This window comes from Hippopotamus amphibius, chromosome 6, assembly GCF_030028045.1.
Source record: "Hippopotamus amphibius kiboko isolate mHipAmp2 chromosome 6, mHipAmp2.hap2, whole genome shotgun sequence".
Classification (NCBI taxonomy): Eukaryota; Metazoa; Chordata; class Mammalia; order Artiodactyla; family Hippopotamidae; genus Hippopotamus; species Hippopotamus amphibius.
Window position 1 is genome coordinate 37,038,280 of NC_080191.1, and position 14,037 is coordinate 37,052,316.

The following is a 14,037-nucleotide window of genomic DNA, read 5'->3' on the forward strand; positions in this document are numbered from 1 at the left end:
ATTTAATTTGACTTTTAGACTCATCTAATTACCTGGGTAATTGCCATGTATCCAGTTGACTTTATGTGCTGTTGACAAAAAAACCCCACTTAAAAAAATAAATTAAAAAATATTTTCTACTTTATAACTCTTTATTCGAGGAGAGTCAAAGACTAGCCAGTTGATTATATTGCTTAGGATTTCTAATTCACGTGCTCCTCATATTAAAATTTGAGTTGCCTAAGAGATCTGATTAAGAAATTGATTTTTCATAATGAAATTATTGGAAAGAATTTTGAATAAATTATGAAATTTACTCTCCCACATCATGCTCTGCCTGCGTGACACTGGAAGCTTCTCTTTTTTAATTGGCAAAGGCATGAGGCTTTCTTAGTGTGCGAGCCCTAAGACAAGCAGCTGAAATTAATTCAGCTAATACATAGGCGTCAGTTTCTTATGGCTGCAGCTTTTTATATGCTTCAGTTTATTGCCATTTTGAAAGGACTTTTCTCTCAATCATGAAGGCCTCATGATTGCTGGCCAATCAAGTTCTATCACGCTTCTGCTTAAAATCCTTTAGCAGTTTCCTGTATCTTTTGTGATAAAGTTCAAGCCCCTTAAGTTTATCACAAAAGTTTTTCAGTGGTCTGGCCCCTGCTTCTCTCTCCAGCTGCATCTCATTTCACGCCACTGTGCCACCCTGTATCCTTTCCAGCCTAGCCAACTAGTTCATACCTTGGTCCCTTTTGACTGGTCCTTTTTGCTGGGATCCCCATTCCCACCTTCACACTGGGCTAACCAACCCTTATATAAAACAGAGTGCAAAAGCTCCTTATTTGGGTGCAGTAGCAAAAAGAATAGAGAACTTATTCTCTAGTGAGCACTTGACCTACATCTTTTAATTTAATTTCTTGTTTAACCCATTTGAGGTAGTTTCTGTCACTGTTGTCAGTTTACAGATGCAGAAACGGAGGCCCGGAGTGGTTAAGTCCCTTGCTCAAGGTCACACAGTTCGTTATTGGCAGAACTAGGTCTTAAAACCAGGCTTTTCTGATTTTAAAATTGATTCTCTTATCACTGCTGTTCTATAGTCTAATGAGAGAAGTGTGTTCATATCGAAAGAGATGAAAGGAAAATGTTATAGCAATTTAGAGGAGGTATTGTGTTAGCTGGAGGAATCAGGAAGGCTTTGGGAGCAGATGTCATGTGACCTTTAGGTGGCTGAAAATAGGTGGGAGTCTGTGTGAAGACTTTTCGGGGCAGGGATGGGAGAAGGGAGAGAAAGGGGCATATGGAAGAGGGACTAGCATCAGAGAGTACACTGTTAGGGAAGAATAGCAAATGTCCACTGGACCTCTTGAAAATGTTGTAGCATTAACAAGACATTTTTACTTAAACAAGCTTTGGAAACTTTACCATCACCTAATTTGTCAGTGTTTGTAGATTAATATCTCAGGGCCAGCTGTAAGAACGGGCAGGCGACTAAGCGGTAAGGCTTGTGGAAAGATGCATGGTAGGGCTTGCTGTCCCTAAGCGATTCTCTACCTAAACTTCTTATGATTTCTGAAATTTATCCTCAGAGAATTATTCCTCTGGGTCATAAGGATTTAGTCTTACAGAATCCCTCAGTAAAATGCCCGTACACTCCTGAGAGTGATAGCATCTTATCTCGAAAGAATAGTTGCCACTTAACCAAGAGCAAGACCCAGTAGCAATGATGCAGAAACCCAGCTGGAAAATTCACTGGGCTCTTAGTGCAGGGTTTCTTTGCCTTGTCTTGATTGACGTTCAGAACAGTTTAGTTACTAAATATCTTTGCCCTAAAACAGATTGATAAGTAGAACTCGCATTTCAACAGTGAAAATAATAAAAACAGTAATCTCAGCAGTGTCTTTTAATGATCTGTTATTAAAGACAGGCACAAATAGGCTGAAGATCCTTTGCCTCTATAAGTAAAAATAAAGAGAACGAATCAGATAAAGGTAGCTTAAGCCAGGACAAACAAACAAAACCTTTTCAACCCCTTATATATCTCAGGCATAATTGTTTTCTGATTGACCTAGATGTATCCACTAACAGAAAAAGTTACAGTATCAGCTGATATGCTTGATTTGCTTAATAAAGCCCTTTTGTAAAGTTTACAATTTTGACATTCATGATTGTAAAATGGAGTCAATTGCTAATATTTTATAGGGCTTTTTAGATGCCTTGGTTAAAAGAACTAATAACTTAAAAAAAAAGTGATTATATCAAGTTTCCATGGTTTCAGCACCATTCATAAAAGCATTGCGAATTTCAGAATTTGAGTATTTTATTGGGGAAAAAAATGTTAGGAAATGTGTCAGTCTTTCTGGAGTGAAATGTATGGAACTCAGTAATGTTAGAAGCACCTAACTAACAGCCTATGTTGTCTAGCATTTTTTACAATAATAATATTGTGGAAGACAAAAAAATTAAGAAGTCAAAAAAAAAAATGGGTCCCTTTGTGTTTTTGCATATGATGAGATACTTGAAAAACACTTTGAGGTTACTTTTTATTATAAGTTACAAGTGTACAGTATAGTGATTCACAATTTTCAAAGGTTGTGCTCCATTTATAGTTATTATAAAATATTGGTTATAGTCCCCATGTTGTACAATATATCCTTGTAGCTTATTTTGTACCTAAGAGTTTGTACTTCTTAATGCCCTACCCCATGTTGCGCTTCCCCCCTCCTCACTGGTAACCCCCAGTGTGTTCTCTATATCTGTGAGTGTGGTTCTTTTTTGTTATATTCACTAAATTTTGTATCAGTGTTTTTTAGATTCCACATATGAGTGATATCATGTAGTATTTGTCTTTCTCTGACTTGTTTCACATAGCATAATGCCCTCTAAATTCCGTCCATGTTGCTGCAAATAGCAAAATTTCATTCTTTTTTATGACTGAGTGGTATTCCATTGTGTGTGTGTATTATATATAATATATAATATGTGCTATATATATCTCAAATATGTGATATATATCATATCTTCTTTATTCATTCATCTGTTGATGGATACTTAGGTTGCTTCCATATCTTGGCAGTTGTAAATAATGCTGCTGTGATCTTTGGGTGCATATATCTTTTCAAATTAGTGCTTTTGGATTTTTTGGATATATTCCCAGGAGTGGAATTGTTGGGTCATATGGTAGTTCTATTTTTAGTTTTTTGAGAAACCTCCACACAGTGGGTGTCCCAATTTGCATTCCCACCAGCAGTGTATGAGGGATCCCTTTTCTCCACGTCCTCGCCAGCATTTGTTATCTGTATCATTTTTGATGATAGGCATTATGACAGGTGTGAGGTGATATCTCATTGTGGTTTTTATTTGCATTTTCCCTGATGATTAGCTATTTGAGCATCTTTTCATGTGTCTATTGGCCATTTGTGTGTCCTTTTTGGAAAAATGTCTGTTCAGTTCTTCTGCCCATTTTTTAATCAGGCTGTTTGGTTTTTGGGTTTGAGTTGTATGAGCTGTTTATATATGTTGGATATTAACCCCTTATTGCTCGTAGCATTTGGAAATATTTCTCCCATTCAGTTGGTTATCGTTTCCTTTTGTCGATGATTACCTTTGCTGTGCAAAAGTGTTCGTGTTTAAATAGGTCCGCCCTTTTTTCTGCTTTATTTCCTTTGTTTTAGGAGCTATATCCCCAAAAGTATTCCTGTAATTTATGTCAAAGAGTGTTCTGCCTATGTTTTCCTCTAGGAGTTTTATGCTCTCCAGTGTTACATTTAGGACTTTTAATCCATTTTGAATTTAGTTTTGTATATGCTGTTAGAGAAGGTTCCAGTTTTTGAGATAAAGTAACTTCGGTTAGAGTAGATTTTTAAATTTTTTTCAGGGTTGTAGGATGCCTTTGAGAGTATGATAAAACTCATGAATCCTATCACCAGATAAATATACACATTCCCTTAACCATAATTTTGCATATATTTCATGGGATTTACCAACCCCTGAAGTCCGTCCACGGGTCCCTGGCTTACAGGAGTTAACTGTGTCCCTAAGTGCATTGCATCTTTACTTTGTGCTTAGACCGCGGGACAGTTAATGGCAATAACTATTATGAGAAGGAGAAGATAACTGGAATTAAGTGTTGTATTGTGGGAATATTACCTTTTAACTTTGAAAGTATTTGAGCCTAAAACTCCCAGGTGTCATAGGTCTAAATTTTGATTTGAAGATTCCACTCGCCTGTGTTCTCTTTCTCAGTGTTTGAAATGCCAGGGTGTAGTTTAGCAGCAGTTTCGCAGTTTGAGCCACAGGAGACTTTCTGTGTAATACAAATGCTTTGTGCTATTTCCCACATTTTGTATTTGTCAAAAAAGTTTAACATCAACATATAATAAAAGTAAACGTACTTAGCTGGCTGATGCCAGTTTTTAAAAATTTTTCATTCAGAATTGATTTTCTACCTTAGTTTTTAACGTCATTAATTAATAATCATGCTGGCTTGGCTTTTCTACTCTTGCCCAGTAGATGGTACTGTCAGCTTTATTTTGAAATATTCTGGTTTCAGAGTTGATCATATAAAAATTTATTTTTTTTCAAAAAGTAATTTTTAGCTCTTTCCCTTCCAGTTGACTTTTTACCACCTCGTAAACTGACATTTTTAGGTGGACCCGCTAGGTGTAGTATATACATTTTATCTGGGAGCTTGTATCTAGAATATGTAATAGGGGGAAAATATTTTCACTTTCCTTAACTATGTCACTTGTCCAGTCTAAAAAGCTTTTAATAATTATGGACTATGAGCAGAAAATTGTTTAAGGTGCTATTTTCACCTGGTGGAAAGAATAATTAGTTGTAAATTTTGCTTAAGATTTTTCTGACTTGTAGTCTGAATCTACTTTGGTAAAATAAATCATTCTGTTGGCATGTTGACCAAGTAGATTTTTAGATTGGGAAATGGAAGGCCTCATTTAAATACTGGATATCTGCAGGCTCATCTGTATTTCTGTGAGAGATCTAAAAACTTTAAGCCAAAAGTTCTATAATCCCTTTGAATTTTGAGCTTTCTAGCTCTTCATCCCCCATTAAAATTAGTGGATCCCTAATGTCATTCTGTTTTATGGAAAAACAGAAGGAATATAGAATAACTGACCTTCATGAATGTGAGAGTAAACCTAGCTGTTTCAGAAGAGGATGGGGCCCCTGCGTACAGGTATTGGTTGAAAGCCTTCAACACATATTCAGTATGTCCAGGAGACTGCAAAAGAATACTTGGTTTGAGGCTTGCCATGAGGTGAAGGGAAATTTTCAAAATTTGGGGTCAAAAATACCCATGAAATCAAGATGCCCTAACTTTTTAGTGATAAAATTAGCCCGAAGCTAGTAAATTTGTTCAGATCTCATAGTTGTGACCAGTGGTCTGGGAGGACTGGACGTGAATGAATATAATGGAGAATGCTAACGCGCAGTGAAAGAAAGAGGAAGTACAGGGCCGGAGGTCCCAGGACTCATGCTCAGCCTTCCTTCTTCACATCTTCGAATATGGGGGGATAGGGATGTGTAAGTCAGAATTTCTAGAATGGTGATATTCCTGCGCTTTGAACTAGGTGAACTTGAGTGACACAAGTTGATTCCTGGGAAAACCGCAGTTCTCCTTTTACTAACTTTGATCATCAAATAAGTAGTAATATGAAATAAGAAAAAAAAAGTCTTAGCAAAAAAAAAAGATGGTGTTTGAGATCATAAGCCTTACAAGTGAGCTGGCAACTCCATAGGACAGTTCCCCTTCCCAAAATTCCAAAATTGGAAAGTGCAGAGGGCTGAATAGTGGTAACGGGCTTATCTGGATATAATTGTTGAAATTAACTTTTAAAACATGGTTCGTTTGCTTAAAGACTCTATGTGCCAGCCATTACATTATGACTGTTCTGAGCACTTTTGTAAATTTTGCCTCTTTCTACTGTTATTGCCTAGTTCCGCGTAAATGAGTTTGGAGCCCTGGAAGTTATTACAGATGAGAGTGAGATGGAAAATGTTAAAAAAGCAACAGCTACTACAACTTGGATGGTACCAACTGCTCAAGAAGGTAAGAATTGGTCATCTTCATTGTCCTTTCTTTTTTTGTTGAAGAGTGTTCATGTAAGAATATCTAAGGTTTTATAATAGGCTGGAACTTTGAAAATCCTGGGTGATCTTCGTGTGTCACATATTCTTAGGTAAATTTCTATGATGAAACTGATATGGAAACCGCTTTTATATTTTAAAATAACTATAAAGTGTCTTCTTTCTTCATGCCAGATCTGTCATAGCACAAGGTTAACTGGAAATTATCAAGTAAATCTCAGTTGTAATAGCCTACCCAGGTGATTTAGCCAAAAGCCTGCCACTTTTTTCTCATCTACTCCGATGGTTGTAACTAACACCTATATGCTGATGACTCCTAAATCTATTATCTCCAGCCCCGACCTCTCCCCCGAGCTCCAGGCCCGTATTTCCACCTGCCTACTGGACATCTCCACCTGGATGTCCCACAGGTACCTCAAACTCCACATGTCTGAAATGCGATTCATTTTCTATTTCTTTCTCCCCTCCCCCCAACCTGCTTTTTCTTCTGTAGCCCGTGATCTCAATTGATGGTAGCACCATCCACCCAGTGGACAAGCAAGAAATCTAGGAGTCATCCTGAGTTTGTTCTCTCCCAGCCCCGTAGCCTGTTACCTAATCCTCTTGGTTTTTATTTCCTAAACACATCTCAGATCTGGCCTTTTCTACCTGTTATCACTGCTACTGCCTTAATTTAGGCCCTGATCACCTCTCACCTGAACTCCTGCAGACGTCTCCTAAAGAATCACTCTGCTTCTGATTTCCCCCAATTTATCCCGCACACCGAAGTCAGAGGACCTTGTGTAGATTGCTTCTCTGACACTTCACCAACTTCTTATTGTCTCTTTAGCAAAACATACAAAGATCTGGGTGACCTGCACCCACCTGCTTGCTTTGTGTCTTTGCTCTCTGTTCTGTTCTTTGTACGCTGTGTTCTGGCAGGGCCAGCAGCACTGAACTACATGAAATTCTCCCAACATATCATGCGGTTTCATGCTTTCTTGCCTTTGCTCATGCTGTTTCTTCTGGCTGGGATGCAGTTTCTCTCTTTGGCCTTCAAAACCCTGTTGAGGCTTTATATCAGAAAATCTTTCTTTGACCTCCCCCGAGCCGAATGAGTCACTTCTTCCTCTGCACTACTTCTGGAACTTGTCCATGCTTCAATTATTGCATGTATCACATTTTATTATAAATATTGGTTTTCTTGCCTGTCTTCTCTTCTAGACTGTGAGCTCTCTTGGGCAAGGTCTATACTGTCATTATCAGTGTCTAGTGTAAATTGGTGCCTAATAAATGTTTGCTGAATGAATGATTAGCCTGACAATTCAGGTGAAAGGAAATGTGAGCTCCTAGACAATATGGATGATTATGATTTAGGGGATCTGCTTCATTAAAAGTAAAATAGAAAGATGTTGAGTCAGCCCATTAAGTAAAAGAGTCACTCATCAAAAACATGATATAACACAGATAACCCTTTTTAAGTTTTGTCAGAAAGATACAGCTGTATAGGATTCTATGGATGGATGATTTCATCTTCTGAATTTAGTAACTAATGAAGTTTTCTTCATTTTACTTTGAATTCTGTAGAAGAGGCCTTGGACAAGCTTTTGTGTATCTTTTCTGCAGAATTTTTTTGGTTATGTAAATGATTTGAGTGATTCTTGTCAAGCTCATCCTCTTCTCCCTCCTAAGCGCTATGTAGTTTGATTGTTCGTTCATTCATTCAACAAACATTATTCTTTTATTGTGTTGCTAACAGAATTATTAGAAGAAAAACTCTAAATATATTTTGCAGTGATTTCTGTCATGGTTTTAAAATTTTTTTCTTCTTTTCATCTTCTAGTCTTTTCCGAGAAGACTGGGATGCCTTTCAGGTTGAAGGATCCAGTGAAAGTGGAAGGGCTTCAGTTCTGTGAGAACTGTTGTCAGTATGGCAACGTAGATGCGTGTCTTTCTGGAGGAAACTATTGCAGCCAGAACTGTGCTCGGCATATCAAAGACAAGTAGGTTTTTGCCCCCATTCCATCTATACAATGAGTTATAGAGTCCGAGGGCCTGGTGCTTAGGAATATAGAGATTTTGTGCTCTCTGACATCTGTCATTCAAAAATGCCTTTTCTCCCCTCAGAGACTTTCCCTTTGGAGACACTTGAACCCTGGTCCCACTACTGGACTGGTGACTTTGGTCATGTCTGAGTTGAGTTGCACTGTTCAGTCCTACGTGCAGTACAGCCTCTGCCTCTTGCATTAACCTTCTGTTTACATTAGTTTGATTGCTCCCCAGCCACGAGTATTTAGGTTTCTTTGGGCTACTTACACGTTTTAATGATACTGATGTTTGTGGAAACACACTTTTGTTTATATTTTGGGAGGTCTTAGGTAATTCAACTAAAACTCCAGAAATGGACTAAAGCTTCCCCTGACTGAGAATCCGCTGAATGGCTATAGTGAGTAGTGTGGTAGTTGTGTTACTGCTGATCTCAGGGTGGACTGAGGATTCCGAGACAAGGCCGTCAGCTGTGACTGACGGTGGTGTGACTGCCACTGGGGACTTTCTGACGAGGTCAGCTTATCGCCAGCAAGATGTATTTCCTGCATATGCTTGTATACTGCAAATAAATGACTTGGCATTTACGTTTGAGTGGACTTTCCGATGTATTTTAATCAGCACAGGATGGGGAATTGTCTGTTTTTGTCAGCCACCTGATATTTTACAAAGTTACACTTGGCCCTTTTCACTTGGACTTGGCATCCTTAATAATTGCTAGATCCTTGCTTTAAAATTGCCCCTGAAGCCCAGAGTATCTCTAAATAATCAATTCTTTTATTGGTATGGATGCAGCTATGAAAGATGTATAATTTTAAACTTGTTAGAATCTGTTTCACCTGTAGTGTGGGTGTCCTTTTAAAATTATAACATTGATTACATAATTATAATAAATAATCATATAAATTAATACAGAAGCTAATTTCCACTTTCTGTCTTGACAATGTCATACATGATGGTGGGTTGAAGTGTCTCTTATCTATGATATTCTAATATGTACACCGTTCTCCTGATGGTTAAGTACTTTTTTAAAAATAATTTTTGCATTGCTAATCAAAACGCAGATATTTGATGGGTATTGTTTCCTGTCACTCTTTTGGGTTTATAAATTCAGCAGAGATCAGAAGGAAGAAAGGGACCTGGGAGAAGACAACGAGGAGGAAGATCCTAAGTGTAGTCGGAAGAAAAAGCCAAAGTTATCTCTGAAAGCCGACTCCAAGGAGGAAGAAGAGCGAGATGATGAGATGGTTAGTACCCACAGGGCTGGTCCTTCCACGGGTAGCACCGTGGTCCAAGGTCCTGGCTCTGGAGCCAGTTACCTGGGTTCAAATGCTGGTTCCATGACCTTGTTTTACCATCAGGAGGTTACCCACCCACCCTCCCTGTGTGTCACTGTCCTCATCTCAAGATAAGAATAATAAATAGTAATACCCCTTCCTCAGGGTGAAGAAGTAGGGTGTCCTGGAATTTATTGCTGACGTGAGAGGCAATAGCAGAACCTTCAGTTTTGCAAATGAATTTTAAATTCCTCTTGACAGCAAAATGCCAGTCCCATTTTGGTAAATTGTAGACAGATCTCATAAAACTATGTGAGTAGGTAGAAAATGGCAGATAAATGTCAGGTATATTTAGGGAAAACTAATTCAAAATATGCTAATTAAAACATAAACATCTAGTCTCTAAAGTATTTATGAGTAACTCTGTATGAAAAGAAACTTTGAGGTCTCAAGGCATTTTCCTTAAGATCAATCTTGAGAAATGATTTTCGGCTCGTTACTGTTTTAGGAACTGGGCATGCAGGGATGAATAAGACTACAGAAGGACAGGGTCTCCTTTCTCAGGGACGTTACATTCTTGTTAAGGGGACAGGTAATAAATAAAATAAAGAGGAGAAATAGCAGCCTGTGATAAGCGCTCTGCTGGGAATTACAATAGGGCATTAAGAGGATCCGACTGCTTTAAGTTGGGTTATCAGGGAGGCCTCGCAGGGAGAGTGGCTTGGACAATGTGATCTGAATAAGAAGAAGAAGCCTAACGTAAAGCTGAGAGTGAGGAGCCCTGTGGGGCAGTGGAATTGCTAAGGAAAAGACCATAAGGTAAGAACGTGTGCAGCATGTTTCGTTTAAGGAAATACAGAAGACAGATAGTTCAGCCTTGAGAAGAGTGGAGTAAGATGAAGCTGAAGAATTCTTTGTGGTCCAGGGCTTTATGGTAAACCAGAGTAACAGGTTTTCACTTTATTCTGAGGGTGATAGGAAGCCACTGCGAAGTTGAAGGCAGGGGAATGATTAATATTTTAAAATGATTAATGTTTTAAAATGATCACCCTAGCTTTGATATGTGAGAGCAAGAGCAGAGTCAGAGAAACCGGTTCGGAGTTTATTGCAGTAGACGAAGTAAGAGGGCTGTTTAAGACAGAAGTCAGTGGATTTGAGATAGATGCTAAAGGTGGGATTGTCAGGGTGTGTGAGAAAGAAAAATCAGAGATAACGCCTAGCTTTTTGGCTTGAGCTATTGGCTGGGTGATCATGCCATTTCTTGAGAATGGGAAGGCCAGAGTGGAGTATAGAATCTAGAGTCCTTTGGCCATTGTGAGTTTGTGATTGTTATTAGACATCCAAGCGAAGATCTCAGGTAGGCATCTGGGTACATGAATGTGGAGTCAGGGAAGAGGTTAGGGCTAGAGACGTGGATGGGGGATATTTGGCAGACGGATGACCTTGAAAACCTAGGGAGAATGATTAGATAAAGCAGAGAAGGGGGTTTGACTGCAGGAGCCATCAGCAGGGGAAGGGGACTGAGAAAGAGGGGCCGCTAAGGTGCGAGGGAAACCAGAACAGAGCGGCCAAGGAGTTGAAAGAAGAAAGTGTTTCAGGGAGGCAGGAGCTGCGTCTGTACTGTAACAGAGTGTAATTCTTGGAAATGTTCTTATTTTGTGAGGACCTCAGGCCAAAAGCAACACGGTTCTCAAGTGATCTATATTCTTACTTTCTTTAAAAGTTATGAAGTGAAACTGAAGAACAGTACCAAAAAAAAAATAATGCTTTCTGACAGCTCTCTAACTTTTCATTGGTGCCAATTTCATGAACTTTTAAAGATCATAAACTTTTCTTCCTTATTGTAGGAAAACAAACAAGATGGAAGAATCCTGAGGGGTTCACAGAGAGCCCGAAGGAAAAGACGGGGTGATTCAGCTGTATTAAAGCAGGGTGAGTTGATGAAAGGAAGGTTTTACTTGTATCTTTAGGAAGTTGAAAATATTTCGCACAGGTAGACATTTAGTCTTAATTGTAATACGCACTGTGGCAGTTAAAGAATCGTTGGGGGGTTTTCTTTGATTAAATTGTGTCAATAAAATTAGAATTTAGAAGCAGTAGATAAGGGGGAAAAAGTGGAAATTAGCAACTTTTGAGTAGTGTCAGGGCCAACTTGAGGCCGTTTTCTGTTATTTATTTTTCCATCAAGTAGATTTCTTTTACTTCTGCGCTTTGACTGAAACCTCTGTTCTTATTCATTTCCTAAGATTATAGATTTTTAGTTTCCTCTCAACCATAACCTCCTGACGTGTTTTCTTTCTGTGTTCCGTGAGGAACACTTTATTCTCATGTGGAATCTAGTCCTTAGGCCCTGCTTTTCAGTACTTGGTGGATGAACTCACTCCCTTCTTCGTCGTGGACTTGAGGCATCTCCATAGAAGCCTCCGTGTGCCCCACTAGGCTGTATCCAAAGGACCTGCCACATCTGCCTGGCCGGTCCTCCATGTTAGGCCACTGTACTTCGCACAGTCCCGTCCTGACCTGCCGGTCATATTGTCCCTACAAATCAGGGCCTGAACCCAGTGCTCCTCTTCAGGGCTTGGCTGTATTCCTTGCTCATTCATCTTTTAATTCCTTAAAAAGAGTTTGAGATATTTCTGCTTGCATCAAGTGCACAGCCTGTCTTACATTTTGGTGGAGGTGACCTTGTATTTTACGTTACTGAGATTAAAGGGAGTAAATTCTTGGTTACTGTGCACTCTGCCTCAAAAATGTCTTTATCCTTTCTCTCCCTTCCCCTTCATTTCTACTCTCAGGGTTCTGGCCCTTCTGTGACCTTATTCCTTCAGTCATTTCCCCCCCTTAGGTCTTCCATTATTTTTCCTCTTCATGAGCTTTGTCATTGCCTGTTCTAATCTCATCCAGAAAATACCCTTCTCTCAATTTTAATACCCATCAAGCGATTATACCTTTTCTTTCATTTTCATTTTTTGTCAAATTAATCCCAAATAACATTGATATTAGCTGACTCCATATCTTTATCATTTATGTATTCTTTTGCTGCTTAAAACTTGGCCTTTGATGCATTGATTTTTTTTCCCCCTTTCTCCAAGATTGGCAGTCAGTCCCTGACCACTCAGTGCACTGGCCTTTTCTCAGTCCTCAACTTCTTAATTCTTTAGGAAAACATTTTATTTATTTATTTATTTATTTATTTTATTTTTTTGGGGGTACACCAAGTTCAATCATCTGTTTTTATACACATATCCCCGTATTCCCTCCCTTCCTTGACTCCCCCCCCATCGAGTCCCTCCCACCCTCCCCACCCCAGTCCTCTAAGGCATCTTCCATCCTCGAGTTGGACTCCCTTTGTTATACAACAACTAGGAAAACATTTTTGAGCATCATGCTTATAGAAGCTCTCACGTGCTGTAGCTTCCATGGTACTATGCTGTCTTGGCTTCCTGTTGCATCTTCTTCATTAAGTTCTGCTTCTTTCTTCTACACTCATACCTAAATATACACACAGTTCACTTCTTAGCTCTCATTTCTTTGGAAGAGGAGCCAGGAAAAAGATTGAGAAATATCAGCCCTGAAAGTAAGAGAAGAGTCAGGCCTGGGGGTAGTTAGGAAAGTGAGGGTTTATGGGATACCATTATGATTTCTTAGATTTGGAAATTCTGTCATTTTCGTCTCATTTGCCTTTCAGGTTTGCCTCCTAAAGGAAAGAAAGCTTGGTGCTGGGCGTCCTACCTGGAAGAGGAAAAAGCTGTGGCAGTGCCGGCAAAGCTGTTCAAGGAGGTACAGGCCCTTCTAGAAACATTGTCCGTAAGCGCAAAGGAGCTGGAATGCTGGTCTGGAATTAGTATTGCCATTTCTACTATCTGTTTAGGAAATGTGACTTGGGATAATTTCTCAAACATATTGGTTTTCATATGTGGAAGGGTACCTCCGAGGGCAGCCAGAGTTATGTATACACACCTTCCCCAGTGCCAACCTGCTTGGGTGCACACACGCACACACACACACACACACACTCTCTCTCATTCTTTTCTCTCATTTACTAACTTTCACGCATTGATTTTAAAAGGGATGTTTCTACTATTACTGAAAAACTAGTAGATAAAGGAAAACTAGTAGATAAAGGAAAACTAGCATAAAATTTCGTGTCCACATCATGTCTTTGGGAGGATAAAAATGAGTTACTGAGGTTTATATAATATCACAGCAGAACATCAAAAGATGAGTTACTATATTAACTATAGTAAAAATATTTTATCATAAGTGATTTAAAATCAATAAAAGTAGTTCTGAGTAGAAACTGCTGTCACTGGGCTAAAGCAGGGGTCAGTAAACTTTTTCTTAAAGGACAAAAGAAAATATTGTAGGCTTTATGGAGTATGTGGTCTCAATGGTAACAACTAAACTCTGTTCTTGTAATGAAAGCAGCCATAGACAGTGTATAAATGAATGAGTATGGCCGTATTCCAGTAAAATTTTATTTACAAAAACAGGTGGTGAGCTGGATTTGTCCCTTAGACTGTAGTTTACTGACCTTTGGTTTAAATGATGTAATTATTTTTAATCATGCAATAAATTATCATGTAATAAATCTGCCATCGATACTTTGTTACATATGTATGAACGCAGAGTTTTTAAGAAGCGGTGAATATTCAAT

The 14,037-nt window shown here is 38.9% G+C and overlaps 1 protein-coding gene across 6 annotated transcripts in view; it reads left to right on the forward strand.

Moving 5' to 3' along the window:
• The window catches only part of L3MBTL3 (L3MBTL histone methyl-lysine binding protein 3), a 113,310-nt gene that overhangs the window by 22,767 nt on the left and 76,506 nt on the right, over window positions 1-14,037 (forward strand). For 3 of the 6 annotated variants that reach the window (XM_057739826.1, XM_057739825.1, XM_057739827.1), the window contains exons 4-9: window positions 5,929-6,040; window positions 6,414-6,488; window positions 7,901-8,060; window positions 9,218-9,350; window positions 11,228-11,312; window positions 13,069-13,160. In XM_057739826.1, the coding sequence (XP_057595809.1) occupies window positions 5,929-6,040; window positions 6,414-6,488; window positions 7,901-8,060; window positions 9,218-9,350; window positions 11,228-11,312; window positions 13,069-13,160 (657 nt within the window). The remainder of the gene's footprint in view (window positions 1-5,928; window positions 6,041-6,413; window positions 6,489-7,900; window positions 8,061-9,217; window positions 9,351-11,227; window positions 11,313-13,068; window positions 13,161-14,037) is intronic. The other 3 variants (XM_057739828.1, XM_057739829.1, XM_057739830.1) reach the window with 3 other exon arrangements.